This window comes from Apaloderma vittatum, unplaced genomic scaffold (genome assembly GCF_000703405.1).
Source record: "Apaloderma vittatum isolate BGI_N311 unplaced genomic scaffold, ASM70340v1 scaffold51, whole genome shotgun sequence".
NCBI lineage: Eukaryota > Metazoa > Chordata > Aves > Trogoniformes > Trogonidae > Apaloderma > Apaloderma vittatum.
In genome coordinates, this window is record NW_009700611.1 from 59522 (window position 1) to 75466 (window position 15945).

The 15945-nt window shown below is 41.6% G+C and overlaps 1 protein-coding gene across 1 annotated transcript in view; it reads left to right on the plus strand.

Annotated features, from left to right (window-relative positions):
• ANO6 (anoctamin 6) overlaps nt 1–15297 on the plus strand; it is a gene marked incomplete at its 5' end in the record, with an annotated part of 47685 nt that extends 32388 nt beyond the window's left edge. The window contains 8 exons of the mRNA XM_009878792.1: nt 965–1190; nt 2060–2229; nt 2780–2877; nt 5260–5390; nt 6173–6378; nt 13418–13617; nt 14065–14170; nt 15091–15297. Coding sequence (XP_009877094.1) covers nt 965–1190; nt 2060–2229; nt 2780–2877; nt 5260–5390; nt 6173–6378; nt 13418–13617; nt 14065–14170; nt 15091–15297 — 1344 coding nt within the window. The remainder of the gene's footprint in view (nt 1–964; nt 1191–2059; nt 2230–2779; nt 2878–5259; nt 5391–6172; nt 6379–13417; nt 13618–14064; nt 14171–15090) is intronic.
• Nucleotides 15298–15945: the final 648 nt, after the last annotated feature.

Consider the following 15945-nt stretch of genomic DNA (forward strand, 5'->3'; position numbering starts at 1 on the left):
AATAAATAATATGATGAGCGTACCCAGAGAAGTCGCCTTGAAAAGCTCAGTGTTTTAGCATTCTGTGTGTCCTCCTCACCTGTAGCACGAACAGCAGCTTGGAAAGACTTTGTCCTAGGTGACATCCAGGAGACGAACAGGAGACAGAATGGTGGCTGGCAGCCCAGGAGAGCCTCACCTTTAACACATCTGAAACAAAGGAAAGAATAGAGGCTTGCTGTTGGATGTAAACAGGCAGGACTTCAGATTGAATGGGAGAGATCTGGTCTGGGTTTGTAATTTGTTTCACTGCACTCTTACTATGTACGGGTAGGGGAAGGTAGGTGGATTCATGGCAGTTTTCATAAAAAAAGGTTCACTGCTCTCTGGGGCTCAATCTGAATAATAGCTAGAGAGCTAGCAAGAAATAAAAGCAGGAGGAGAAGCAAAAGCGAGGAGATAGCAAGCGGGATGGGGTGGACAGATCTTTATTACTGCTCCTGCAGATTACATGACTTGGCTTAAAATCTGTCTATTCCTTAAAATGTAGCCTGTAGTCTACAATATTATCATGTGCAAGAGAAGGTGCACCCCTCTCATAATCAGTGCCGACTTGCTAGTACATTTGCCAACCTGTCAACTGGCTAATGTCAAAAGAGGGAGATTTCTTCCATCACTTGCCTTGAGGCGTAAGATTTGATTACGCATCTTGTTATCTTCACTTGCGTCAGTACAAACCTTGTTATTAGTCATAAACCAGACGATCTCTTTTCTTTTCTGCAGATTAACTATGCTGCATGAGAAAAAGGATTCTTTTATGGATTCTGTATTTATTGTCTTCTATCTTATTTGATCACCTTCTTGCAATGGAATGACAGGCACACAATTGGTTTCCTTTTTGCCTATTTTAAGACATGTTTCAGACTCACTTTTTTCCTCCTGCCAGCGGTTCAACTTTAACATTTTTCTTGCGTTTCCTTGGCAGATTCTTTTGATTATTGCTTCAGTTATTGGAGTCATTGTCTACAGGCTCTCGGTTTTCCTGGTGTTTTCCGCCACGTTGTCACAGCACATAAGCGGAACGGAGGCGATCCGCAAGTACCTGACTCCGCAGACAGCCACTTCAGTGACTGCTTCCCTCATCAGCTTTATAGTCATTATGGTTCTCAACGTTGTTTACGAAAAAGTGGCCATCCTGATTACTGACTTCGGTATGCTGTACCTCAGATAGAAACCTGGGGTAAAATAGCAAGAAAAAATAGCGTTCATATGTGTAATAAAAATTCCAATACGTGAACACCTGCACCAAGTGTTTCAGAATTTGCTCACCAAATCACACGATGCCACCTAGAAATTTTCAAATATGGATTTTTCCTCAGTATCAGAGGAATATGATATTCAGCTCTTTGCCTGAAAATTTGTATAGCCAGCATGAAAGTTCAATTGTTTACAGTTTTATGCTTGTGAAACAGACAAAGCAAAGAAAATTACTATAATAACCAAGCTTTATGAAAACAGATCAGTAAGGCATAACACATTCAATTACATTAGCTTTTATTTATGGAGGAAAATAGCTATTTTCTTGTAAATAAATGAAATAAGGTCACTGTTCCAAAGCTAGATACCATTCCCATGTTATTAAATAGATAAACAGTCACAAATATTATTATTCTTTATATCCAGGCATCAACATTAAAGTAGCTATTCTACTTTAGATGTGTGAAGTAGTGTGGTGTTTCAATATAGTTTCATTTAATACTGTTTCATCAGTTCAAAGTGCATCTTTCCTGAGTGTGCTAGATTTGGGTGCTTTTTTTCCCCTGAATAAACAGAATTTTTGCCTGTTCTTTTTCTTTGTTGTTGGGAAACAGGTTCTTTCCTTCTTACAACTAATATAGTTTTAGAGTTAGCATAACAGTTGCAGTATGCATGGGGATTATCTGCAATCTAATTTGTAATGCTTTCAGTCATATTAAGGAACACAAGGCATACATATAGTTTTCCAGCTGAGGCTCTAAAGCAGCTCATAGGTTAGTTGTAGAATAACATGCTTTTTTTAATTTATTTTTTTTAATTGCAGAACTTCCAAGGACACAGACTGATTATGAAAACAGTCTGACCACAAAGATGTTCTTGTTCCAGTTTGTCAACTACTATTCTTCATGCTTCTACATAGCCTTCTTTAAGGGTAAATTTGTAGGTCACCCGGGAAATCCAGTTTATTGGCTAGGAAAATATCGTAATGAAGAGGTAAGAATTTAAATAGTCTTTGTTTTGAAACAGCAGGAGCCATTAGCCCAGATATTTTGCTGCAGTTTGGAGTGTATAACATAGCTGTACATATTTGACATCAGAGTTCAAAAAGCGGCTGCCTCCCAAGCCAATTGCCTCCTAAATAACCTCTAGCATAAAAGAACAGGACATAAGACCAGTTGGGCTTAGAAATGTATTACACGTACCCAGACAAGCTTATTTTCCCATGATCCAACAATCTGTGACATGGCACAAGGGAAGGAGAGAACATCAAGTAGAAACATTCCTGTTCTGCTGGGTGGCACTTGCCTGGTGACAGCACAGTGCAGAGCTGCTTAACTTACCCTGATGTTTCACTCTTTCACTAGTGGCCTTTCACTAGTGGCTTTTTCATACCTTTACTGGAAACGTTTGCCTAAATAGTCTTCCTGTGTTTCTTTAAGAAATGTTATCATAATAAATGAGGAATGTATTACATTAAATCTTTCACTCATGCCTGAAAAGTCACCCAATTTCAAACATTTTTCATGTCTTTCCCAACCTTTAGTGTGATCCAGGAGGGTGTCTCCTCGAACTCACAACTCAGCTTGCCATCATAGTAGGAGGTAAAGCAATCTGGAACAATATTCAGGAAGTGCTTGTTCCGTAAGTTCAAACTATTAAGCAATCTGCTCTGTCATATTTGAAAGATACTGCTTTGTCTGATGCATTCAGGCATTTGGTCACTATATTTGATAGGCACATATTGTATTCTAGAAGAATAAGATCGGTCTTCTGGGGTCTTTTTAGGCAGCTTGGATATTTTCAGCCTGGTAGGTCTGAGCTCCTGTCTCTGTCATTCTGATTGATTTTAGTTCTGATCAGAAATGCTTCCTTCCTCTGCAAATCAGACTCAATGTGTTTCGGGTCAAATATATAAAACTGAGGCAATGGAAGTTCTGAAAATATTAAACTAAAGACCGTTGCTTAATATTGAGTGGAATGATTTGTTGTTATACATTGGGCTTTTGAAAGTCATGTATAAGTTACTAATTTAACTCATTTATTTTTACTGTCGTATTTGACATTCATAGCGTCTATACGTGCCCTTTCAGTGGGGCAGATCTCCACAAGGTGCTAAACAAAAATGCTTTCAGTTTAATTTAGTATAAGATACTATCCAGGACTCTGTTTCTTCTCCCTAGACTTGTTCTTTATTTTATGCTGATCAGTGCCTGATATGTGGCTTTGAAGTAGGGAACTCCCACTTTGCTCATGCCATAAGCACCAGCCCACAGCAATGCATTCCCTCTGGCTGTGGCTCACCCAAGCCCATGAATTGTGCTCCTTTGCTGCACAGTGACCCCATTTCAAAGCGTATGATAAATATTGCGCAAGGCTGAGGCCAGGTGCTCTGCTGAGATACAGTTCCTCCAGACCCCAATATTGCTGTATATGTTGCTGGTTGCAGGATGGGCCTGTGGACCCATCTTCTCTTCAACATTTTCTTTTACCTGGGGAAGGGTTCGTAGATTGAGCATGCCTGCAGATGTCAGCTCCACCCATAAATAGATAACCCCCCTTTTGTGTAAAGGGAATATATTCATCTGACCAGAATTTTTAATTCACTTCCCAGGGTGACAAATAACATGCAGGTGTTGAAATGCTGAGTATCACTTCTGAATCTGGTTCTTAACTGCTCTCTCATTTTATATCTCTGAAAGTATAATGAGAAGCATTTGGGTTTTTTCTCTGCTGATAGACTTTTTTTTTTTTAAATATGAATCCATGACTGACAAAGTTGGCTACAGCCATTTCATCAGTTTTCTTAAATTCTCATGCAAGACTTTCAGATGATAAGATCAGTCTCACCTCAATCCTTGGGAAGGTGAAGGAGCAGCTAATCCTGAAAACAATATCTCCAGACACATGAAGGATGAGATAATCATCAAGATTAGTCAGCATGGGTTTACCATGGCAAAGTCATGATTGATCAACCTGCTAACCTTCTATGATGGAATGACCGGCTCAGTAGATGGTGGATATTGTCTACCTGGTTTTCAGTAAGGCTGTTGACACTGTCTTCCGTAAAGGCCTCTTAGAGAAGCTGTTGAAGTATGGGCTGCATGAGCAGACAGTGAGGTGGACTGAAAAATGGCAGAATGGCCAGGCCCAAACGGTGGTGATCATGAGGTCTAGTTGGAGGCCAGTGACTAGCAGTGTACCCCAGGGATCACTACTGGCTTCCATCCTGTTTAACATCTTCATTAATGATCTGGATGAGGGCACAGAGTGCACCATCAGCAAGTTTGTTGGTGACATCAAACTGGTAAGTTAAGCTACTACCCAGAGGGACCTTGACAGGCTGGAGAAATGGGTTGACAAGAACCTTGTGGAATTCAACAAGGGAAAATGCAAAGCCATGCACCTGGGGAAGAACAACACCTGCACCAGTATATGCTGGGGGCCAGCCAGCTGGAAAACAGCTTGGCAGAAAAGAGACTGGGGTTCCTGGTGGACACTAAGATGAACTTGAGCCAGCAGTATGCCCTTATGGCGGAGAAGGCCAATGGTATATTCAGCTGCATCCTTGGGGATACTGAAAAGCCATCTGGATACAGTACTGAGCAACCAGGTCTGGGTAGCCCTGCCTGTGCATGGAGGGGTTGTACCAGTTGACCTCTAGAAGTGCCTTCCAGTGCCAACCATTCTGTGATTCAGAAGGAATTAATCTGTGTAACTACAGGCCTACATTTAATTTGATTTTTTGTTACCTTGAATTTTATGTGGTCATTCACCTGTACAACAAAAGTGTAAATTGTTATGATTCTGATATATTGCCCTTTTACACTCTTGTTTATGGTTGTAAGTAACTGCTTTCAGGATCAGACAACAGGAGATTATACTCATGTTTGAAGGAAGTTTTCAGTAATTCAAGAATAACTAAACCCACTGTTGAAAGCTGTAACAGCACGAATTTCCATTTACTGTACTCTAAAGGTTTTACCAATGTTAGTCATCTTTTTTTTTTCCCCCCCTGGCTGATAGTTGGGTGAAGAATCTAATTGGAAGATACTGTGCAGCTGCCAGATCAGAAAAAGTTGTTCCACGTTGGGAACAGGACTACCACCTGCAGCCCATTGGAAAGCTTGGACTGTTTTATGAATATCTTGAAATGGGTAAGTAGCAGTTTAGTTCAGATTTGCTAAGACTGCTGGATACAAACATGCTTTAAAGAAAATCTTCATACAAGAGATGCTTAATAAGCTTATAGACAGAGGAGAAATGAATGTTTTCCAGGATAGATACATTTTGATGAGCCATTAGAGATAGTTTTGCAAGCTTTTATTAAGCAGCTAAGCCTTAATCCAATTTATAACGTGATTATGCAAGGCATACTGCTTCTTCTTTGCCCCATCCTCTGAGAAATGCATCCAGAAGGCAGACCACTTCCATGTTCTGGTGTTGTACAGCAGAGCCCTGTGTCAGACTGCTCCACTGGAGTCTGCAGTCACCAGGACTTGTTGCTGGTCTCGTGGGAGCTGGTGGATCTCCAGTTTGTTGCCACCGCCCATTCCATCACAGCATCGCCAGCATACATGTCACAGCACCCACACACCAATAAGATAGTTGTTAGTCCAGGCTTTCCAGCACAGCACTGAGACAGATAGTCATTAGATTTCCAGGTCCTCACAATGAGGATGTAAGAAAGAAATGGATGTTTAAATACCCAGAATAGTTCCTCTTGGTGTGTTATGACTTGTAATGTTTTGCTGTCACCTTCACTTAACAGTTATTTTGTTGTGCTCCTATCTTCTCATGCAGAAGATTTGCTAGGAATTCAGCTACTCCTTCTTGCCCCTTTCCCCAGAGCTGGAGTACATAAAGTATACATGTTCATCCATGCGTATCTCCAGTAAGTGAAAGCCTCATCAATGTATCTAACCTCTCCCTTTGACAGTTATACAGTTTGGCTTTGTCACTCTGTTCGTGGCGTCGTTCCCTCTGGGTCCTCTTCTGGCTCTTATTAACAACATGTTGGAAATCCGGTTGGATGCGTGGAAGCTGACAACCCAGTTCAGGCGCATGGTTCCCCAGAAGGCACAAGACATCGGTGCCTGGCAGCCCATCATGCAAGGCATAGCCATTTTGGCTGTGGTCACTAACGTAAGTACGGCGCCAACCACTGCACAAGGTCAAACACCGTCACCGCACGTGTTACATCCAACTGTGGGAATGCCATGCGTGGCAATTGAGCACTTAAATGATCCTAAATGAATTTTGAGCATCAGTCCCTCAAGACTTCAGCCCCTGTGAAACAGGCTCTCAGTTACTTTCCAGATGTTTTGGAAACAGAATATGACAACTGTCTAAAATGGCATGTCTGAAGAAAACAAGTTTTATTTAGAGCTGCTAGAGTCTTCAGCAAAATCTGTTACCTGTGAAGGCTACGGCGCATCTTCCCTAAAATTATAGCACATAGTGGAGAGAGCTTTTCAGACTACAGCTAAATGCACGAATTCTGAAAAAAATTAATTGCAGTTTAGCTAAGTTATAACTGATTGTTGTTTCTAATAGCTACAATTCTTATAGTCAGTGCCTTCCTATTTGAATTTGGCTTTAATCTTTTTTGCATTTAAACTAGAAATTTAGCTTCTTTCTTGTGTACTTAAAAATTGCAGCACTTACATTTTGAGATCAGAATTGTCTGAGAATTTGCAAATTAATCTAGTTTTCACTTCTATTTTAAATTCTGATTTTAAATTAGTTTCTTTAAAATATTTAGAAAAAATATCTCATTAATATACTCCTAATGATGAAAATCAGACTTTTCAAATTTCCAGGAGAGGGCTACAAAGATGATCAGAGCGCTGAAGCACGTCTACTAGGAGCACAGATTGAGGGAGTTGGGATTCTTCAGCCTGGAGAAGAGAAGGCTCCAGGGGTACCTTATAGTGGCCTCCCAGTACCTGAAGGGGACCTGCAGGAAAGCTGAGGAGAGACTGCTTACAAGGGTGTGTAGCAATAGGATGAGTGGCAGTGGTTTTAAACTAGAGCAGGGTAGATTTAGATTAGGCATTAGGCAGAAGTTCTTTCCCGTGAGGGTGGCGAGACACTGGAACAGATTGCCCAGGGAAGCTGTGGATGCCACATCCCTGGCAGTGTTCAAGGCCAGGCTGGATGGGGCTTTGAGCAACGTGATCTACTGGGAGGTGTCCCTGCCCATGGCAGGGGGGTTGGAACTAGGTGATCTTTAAAGTCCCTTCCAACCCAAACCATTCTATGATTCTATGATTCCCATATCATTAATTTACAAAGAACTTTTACATAGTCGCACTGTAGGAAGAAACGTAGTGTGAATTACTTGATGCTTATTCTTTAACAGCAGCTAATATGTATTATCTTTCAAAAATTCTCACTGCTGACCTTTCTTAAAAGAGCATTGACCACTAGTTTCCTCTGCAGGGACAGTATCACTGCAACGTGTCCGTGGTTAGTGGCCTTTCTCAACAAGGTCACCATTTCCTACGTTACCAGTGAGATCAGAGATTCCTTCTTACACACTTAAAGGGAGTCACTTCCTCCAGGACCTCGTCCTTGCAGTAGCAGTACCTTATTGTGCTCAGGAGGAGTTTCTGAAGAAAGGAGTTGAGTCTGAAGGCAAGAAAGAGTTCATCTTAGCCCAAGCTTTGACAGGAGACTCTGCTTGTTTGGAGAATGATGGACTTTGGGTAAGGGGAGGGAGACGGAGCAGAGCACTCTGCTATAGATACTAACTCAGTAGTTAGGGGACTTATTTCAAGTAAAAAAGCAATTCAAATTTAAAAAAGGATGTGAGCTTATATTTCTGTGTCTCATGAACCTTCTATAGTCACTGGGTGCTTGTCTGGTCTGGAGCCTGCACCCCAGGGTTCTGCTTTACAGAAATAATGCAAGGAGGGGTATGTGCACCTTCTTTTCCCACACCCAGATGAGTGTCCCTGCATATTCCTCTCCTTCTCTTCCCCTACACTTTAAGAAGCCTTTATTTTGCCCCTGGAGGTACAAGGATATTTCTGAAGGATGGATAGATGAGCTTCGATGACCTGACTGCTTATTGGATTGTCATCTTCTCGGTAGTTTGTTTTCATTATTTTGAGGGCTGGGAGTGGTACCATATAACAATAGGAGTCCAAGGTGGATTTCAGTGATTAGGAAAATTTTATATGCCAGCCTCAGCTACCAGATGTATTTTCAGGTATTTGAATGTCTCTCAAAATGGCCATTGTCCTTGTTCAGAACTTTGTTTTGTACTATAGCAATTCATGTCAGGTGACACCAGAAATAGTTTGGAGATCTGTTGGTTTAATGCTTGTGCAAAAAATTGTTAATGATGTGTCTCCTGGCAAATGATGCAAATCCCAGCAGATAATGCAAATTCAAAGATGAAGCATATCTAGAAGTAGAGACAACATTATTGATGCATCAATCTCTTCTTTAGAGCTATGTTGCTAAAAAACTTATAAAGAGTAAAAATTTTTCAAGTGTCCTCAAAGAAAACCAAATATGCTGTGCTATTGGATAAGCTATCTGTCTTTCCTAGTCAATCCAGCTGGATCTTGTAATACCACTGTGAATTAAAAAGCTGGATATACATCTTAACATTACTTTAAAACATTGTTACGAGTACCGTAGTCATAGTCCTTATGATATTCAGGGCAGAGTTAAAGTGGCTTTGGTGACCTTAGGGTGACTCAGACATGTGTAGGCTTCTGTGAGGAATGTATTCATGCCCTGCAGAAAAATGACCCAGCAATAAGTGTCTGTCACAACCCAGTCGTTAGCCCACCTGAGGCTAATCTGAGCTTTCCAACTTTTTTCACTCTAAATTCCTCCCTATGTGCTACATCCTTCAAGGCATCACTCAAAAGCGTATTTACAGCCTGATTTTACTCTCTGTCCTCCTTGACAGGCACTCAGTCCCAATGTTCATGTGACTGTTAACTGCAGGCACAATTCCTTCAAGTCACCCTTTTTGGAGGTCTCACGTTTCAGATGCTGTTACAGCCAGTGTGATTGCAGTGCATTTGCTGCTGACAGTCAGTGGGGCTGTATGCATGAAAGGGACACAGCACCAGAGACTGTCACTGAATCTCTTTGGTTGGAAGAGACCTTTAAGATCGAGTCCAACCATTAATGTGGCACTGCCAGGTCACCACTAAACCATGTCCCTGAGCACCAGATCAACATGTTATTTAAACACCTCCAGGGATGGTGAATCCACCACTGCCCTGGGCAGCCTGTTCCAGTGCCCAATGACCCTTTCAGTGAAGAAATTCTTCCTAACATCCAGCCTAAACCTCCCCTGGTGCAACTTCCAGCCATTTCCTCTAGTCCTGTTGCTTGTCACTAGAGAGAAAATGCTGAAGCCTTCCTCCCTCCAGCGCCCTTGCAGGTAGTTGTAGAGAGTGGTAAGGTCTCGCCTCAGCCTCCTTTTCTCCAGGCTGAACAGTCCCAGTTCCTTCGGCTGCTCCTCCCAGGACTTGTGCTCCAGACCCTTCATGAGCCTCGTTGCCCTTTTCTGGACATGTTCCAGTGCCTCAATATCCCTCTCGTAGTGAGGGGCCCAGAACTGAACACAACATTCAAGGTGTGGCCTCACCAGTGCCAAGTACAGGGGACATTCACCTCCCTACTCCTGCTGGCCACACTATTTCTAATACAAGCCTGGATGCCATTGGCTGCCTTGGCCACCTGAGCATGCTGCTGGCTCATGTTCAGCTACCTATCAGCCAACACTCTAGGTCCTTTTCCGACGTGCGGTCACCCAACCACACATCCCCAAGTCTATATACTTCCATGGGGTTGTTGTGACGCAAGGGCAGGACTCGGCACTTGGCCTTGTTTAACCTCATACAATTGGCCTTGGCCCATTGATCCAGCCTGTCTAGATCCCTCGGTAGAGCCTCCCTACGCTCCAGCAGATCAACACACCCACCTAATTTGGCATCATCTGCAAACTTACTTAGGGCGCACTCCATCCCCTCATAACCCCGTTGAGAGTTAGGGCTGCAAACTCAGACCAGGCCCAAACCCAGACTGGCTATCATGTTCAAAAGGCCCTGTTGCAGGTGTTGTAAAGACTTCAAAGAGATCAGTATTTCTTGTTAATGAAAAGTGGGCTATAAAGTCACGTACTAGAGCAAATGCTAGAAGCAGTTTTCTCCCTTTAAATATGTTTATTTCTTGTGTGACATGCAGGATCTAGTGTAGGTCATAAGTCTTTCCTATACCATGCCTGCCTTGGTTTTGCCTTAGTACACAGACACCATTCCTTCTGTGTGACTTCTTACAGCTGATTAGACTTGGGTAGTGCATCATCTCCTTTATGTGCTACCTTTGTAATACCTGCTATTAATTTTCAAGCAACATTTGCACAAAACTATCAGTTTTGGGACTTGCCCCTCAGTCACTGGACACATTATTGCATGATACCAAAGCATCTGTTGTTGATTTGAAGATTGATTTTAATTAGTTATGGTATAAATGGAAAACTATGTGCAGTAAAGCTTGAGAAGTAGAGAATGTGCTATTTGTTTGTAGTTCTTCAGTGCAATAATATGAAATGCAGCTCATAATTCAGGAGGAAAAAAGTTTTTCCTCTGAGAGGATGCCATAGGATTAGCTATTAGTTATTTCTGTCCTTGCAGCTCTCTGGAGCACATCTGGAGATCATTCCAGAAGAGGGAGGAGAGCGAGACAGGTTTCAGATTTAGGATGATGAGAGACCTGGGGCCTTGCAAAAGAAATCAGTAAGAGCAAATGTTGAGTTGTGTAAATGCCATATTAGAGCGTCTTTCTAAACGATACAAAGAAGCAGCGTTAAACTCATTTCGTCCAAAGGGAGAAGAGATTCTTTTTTTCCTTACTGTTCAGTTGCTATTAGTTCATTTATGGTCTGCCTGGACAAGCTAATGAAGAGAAAGAAATCGTATTTAACTAAAACTTTCTCTGCTTGTACTTCAGTTGAAAACAGAGTAATTTAAGTGTGAGGTCGTCTCCTTGCAACTGCAAGACACGGTAGTCTATATTTCTTGTCAGCCAAAACCACCTACTCTGCCTGTAAATATAAACAACACATAATTTTCACTTCATTTCACACCACCACGTAATGCTTAAAAACAGTTTTTGAAAGTGCGTGCCAGCTACATTTGATTTAAGCCAAAGTACAGTACACAAAAAAATCTTATCCTTCAAAATTTTAAATGGATTTATTTTAGTCTTAGGATGCCTCCCTTCTCTTTCTCGTCAGCCAGATTAACTTTCTCTCCACTGAACTCAGTTGTAACAATATTCTGGAGAACTAAATATAGATCTTGGACCACGGTCTCAAAAGTATTGTTTCTACAACTTTTGTCTTAACTGAAGTTTAGCTTCTCAGGTACTTCAAAGCCAGACAGCTCAAAAAGGTAAAAACCCTGGGTAGCATTCACCATTTGGCAGTGGTGCTACTTGAAGTGGGGTGAGTCTTGTGTCCTTTTCAACTCCCTGCCCTTTCCTTTCCCTTCCCTGTTTTTTCCCGTTGTTACTGTCTCTTGTGTTGTGCTGGCGCCAGCCCTTTGACAAACACACGATGAACCAGACCAGGGAATGGATCCAGCTGGAATTTCCAGCCAGATCAGCCCCGTGATCTGATCTGCTGCTGCTCTGCTGCAGCAGCATCTGAGCCAGCGCAGGGCAGGAGGAAACTGCTCAGGGCAGAGGCAGGTGGTTATATTAGCTAGCACTGCCACCAAAGTGTTGTCTGAGGAACTGTAGAAGAGGTATCCACTTTTTTTTTTGTTCACCTTTTCTCCTCTCTCCCCTTCCCTTTTCTTCAACTGTTAAAAATACAGGGCTGTCCTGCTGGGAATGCTGCACGAAGGTGGACAATTTTTGCCCCATCTCATGAAAATAAGGAAATACAGACTGCACGATTGCAGACTGGCACGAAAGGGAATAAAATACAGATATCAACTTTGCCCCATCCTCTGACCCACGCCTTTTTTCTGCCCCTTTTATGCATCTTTGCTTAAACCTCCCTCCTCCTAATCCCATTAGATCCTTACTTCATATCTTCCTCCTCCATGTCTCTGCCCTGGTTCTTTCCATCCACGTTGTCACATGCTTTAAGTGTTTTTTCCCCTGTAATGAGACAAAAGACTTCTCTTCCAGCCCTGAGTGCAGCTCATCACACCTTCCTAGGTGCCGGGCACCAGAGGCACCCATCGTCATGAGTTGGTTGGGCAGCCTCTTGGTAGGCACTCGGCTGCAGATCTCACCGATGGAAAGTCTTCCTCGCAGGGAAACCTTCTGAGTTTGCAATAACAGAGGAGGAGGTGGGATTAAACATAGTTAACCTGTCCTCCAGAATAGGATGTTTTCGGAAGTTCATGAGTTTAGAAAAGACTTACCACAACAAACCCACGGATCCAATTTCCTACCCAGTTTGTGACTAGCAGACTGAGTAGGACGGGGACTCTCTTGGGAGCAAGATAAAAACAAATGGTCACGTCATATGTAAAACAGCACTATGCAGCTGCTACTAAAAAAGTTATCTTGGCATCACGAGCAGTTTCCACATGTACTGACATTGAAACTTATGAGGCAACAACTGCCAAGCTGAATTTGGGCTGGCTAGCGCCTCAGAAAAAGTGAGATGTTTCTCAGTTCAGAGGTGGATCAGCTATATATGTAATTTGTTTAATTCCTTTACTCAAGCCTCATGGTTCTGGTGAAATTTAATTTCCTATTGTCGAAGGGCTCTTCTGTGTTTCCATGAGTTTCATCAGGCAGGATTTCTTGAAGTATCTCATAAGTACGTCTGCTAGCAAGCACATTTGCTGAAGGTTACCTTAGAGTTCTTTAAGGTGTGTTTGGCTGCTGACCTACACTGCATGCTCATAAGGAAAAAAGTGTATTATAGTATAACTTTTTAAAGACATCCAGCAGAGCTAGCGTAATTTAAAAACAGTACAGAGTACACATTCCAGAGAGATTGTTTTATGCCTCTGAGTGACTACGTGCTTATTTACAGAGGGAGCCACTGACTGGAAAAAGCACATATATTCTATTTTTAGTTCATACGGTAACTTTTGAGATGCTAAGTGTACAGCAAAGCCATGCATGTTAATGCTTATTTCTTAAATGCTTCTCTGCTTTTTTGTCTTCTTTTTCTGAAATGCAGGCTATGATCATTGCTTTTACATCTGACATGATTCCTCGTCTGGTTTATTACTGGTCCTTTTCAGTCCCTCCTTATGGGAGTCACAGCAGTCACACTATGAAGGGGTATATAAACAGTACACTTTCTGTCTTCAATATATCAGACTTCAAGAATGCGAGCAAGCCATTTTCTCCTTGGTTTGGGAACCACACAACATGCAGGTAAGTGTCAAATAACCATTCTTTTCCAATGACAAAAATAAATATTTTTTTTAATGTCTAAATTGTGTACTTCAGTTAACAGTATGCAGGAAAAAAGTGTTAAAACCCAGTAAAAGCCAGCGTATTTTGAATGGCAGAACAGAGTGGAAGTATTCACCCATAAATTTGTGCTACCCAGAAAATCCGTAAGAGTAATAATCAATAGTCTTCCGACAAAAGCTTTTTAAAATTTTTATGAGTAATTCTTAATAAAGTGGCAAAAAGAAAGGACTTTTCAGAGAAAACATAGCTGATTCTGCAGATATGGTTTTACCCATTACTGTAGTTACGTGTGGCTAACTTGCTGGATGCGTTAAGCAGGGATACGTCTTGCTCCATCCTCTGGCCGCAGTGCCGCACTGCAGAGCTGCCCAAGGCCAGTTCCTGACTTTCCTGCCTTGCTTGCAGATACCGGGACTTGCGCTACCCTCCTGGTCACCAGCACCAGTACGAGCATAACATATACTACTGGCACGTCATTGCAGCCAAGCTGGCTTTCGTCATTGTCATGGAGGTAAGCGTATGGGGTTTGGGGTGTTACTTATTTCAACTTCTCTCCATGCAGAAAATCCTTCAAAGACATTGTGTCTGGGCACGGCTATCAGAGCTGCTGATTGTGTGCTAGCATGGGCAAGAGCTCGGGAGGGGTAAATTAAGTGTAGTGCCATTAGAAAAAGTAGTCTCTGAGAGTCATGACATCAGCTGAGGATTGCCCCATGTTTGCAGCTTCTTTTCTCAAGAACCATAAAATTATTTTTAGTATCAGAAATAGAAGGGACAGTTACACCAAAAATATTTTTATGTATACTTAAAGGATGTCTGCATACAGCCTCATGAACACATATCCATAATACATGTGAACTCACAGTGTATAAAGACAGTCACTGCAACAAGTGAGTCTCTAGGTGAGCATCAAAAAGCAATTGCTCCTTCTTCTGCAACTACAGTCTGGGCTTATGGAAGATGGGAGTTGGTCCCAGGTGAAGGCAGAGGAATACTGCGTATTATTTCACTATGAAATGTACTTAGGGCCTGATCCAAGGACTACTGAATTCGTCAGAAACATGCAGCTCTTTAGGTCAGAGGTCCCACAGCAGACAAAAGTCCCAGAGTCACTTGAACAAACCTAAAACAATTTTAAAAGAAACTGTTAACAATAATTCCATGCAGGGGTGAAGCACTGGATACCAGGGCTCTCTCAAAGCAGGCAGAGAAGTCCTTGTTAAAATAAGGATTAGAAAATCTGAATTTCTTGTTTATCAGGTAATTATTCTACTCATTAGTCATGTCTGCTTTCTAGAATACTGTTCCACTGTGATAGATACTGGTACAGAACCAGCTCAGAGTCTTAAGAGATAATATGACATTTCATTTATAATAATAATAATGTCCTGTTCAGCCTGACTGACATTTTTTCATTTTCACCTTCCCCAGCATGTCATATACTTTGTGAAGTTTATTATTTCATACGCAATTCCGGATGTATCACAAAAGACCAAGAGCAAGGTCAAACGAGAGAAGTACCTAACACAGAAACTCTTGCATGAGAATGATCTCAAAGTTGTGAAGAAAAACATGGGGAAAATAGCCGACAAAATTATCAAAGGAGTAGACAGCACTTTCCGACCCAAAGCCGAATAAGTACTTTTTCATATGGAATAGCCGTATTCAGCCAACTAATACCTGCCAAGATGTTACCAATAGTTAATCAAATACTTTGTATTAATTGCCTGTACTAAACAGTGTTTCTTGCAACTGTTACGTGTTCGTTTACCTGTTTCGCTTGAGCAAATGCAACTACTGCGACTCAGATAGGAGTTAGCAATTTTTTAAACAGCTTTAGTAGGATGTATTTTTTAACATGTGAAGATAAAAATTATCATCTCAAGACAATGCAGAATAATTCTCAGATATGTAGAGTGCTTTCCACTTCGTTTAGGCATCAACTATTAGATCTCTTGTTGACTTGAATAGAACTTTAAGAACAACAATGATTTGTTGTAAGAACACCCTCACAGCTTCTGAAGGAGTTTGATTACTTGCTAAAGCAAACCCTAACTACACAATGAAGAGGAAAAGCCAAAACATGAAGGAAGGAGAAGGAAAATACAACTCAAAGTCATGTTGTGAAGCCATTGGAATTGACATACTAAGCGCTGTTGTGTGCTGCACTGAATGAGCTATGCATACTGAGACTTAAATGGATAACGAGATATTTCAATTAGTCATGGACTTGGATCACAAGAAGCAGCAGAACTGTAAGCACATCCTTTTCATCAATCTCTGTGT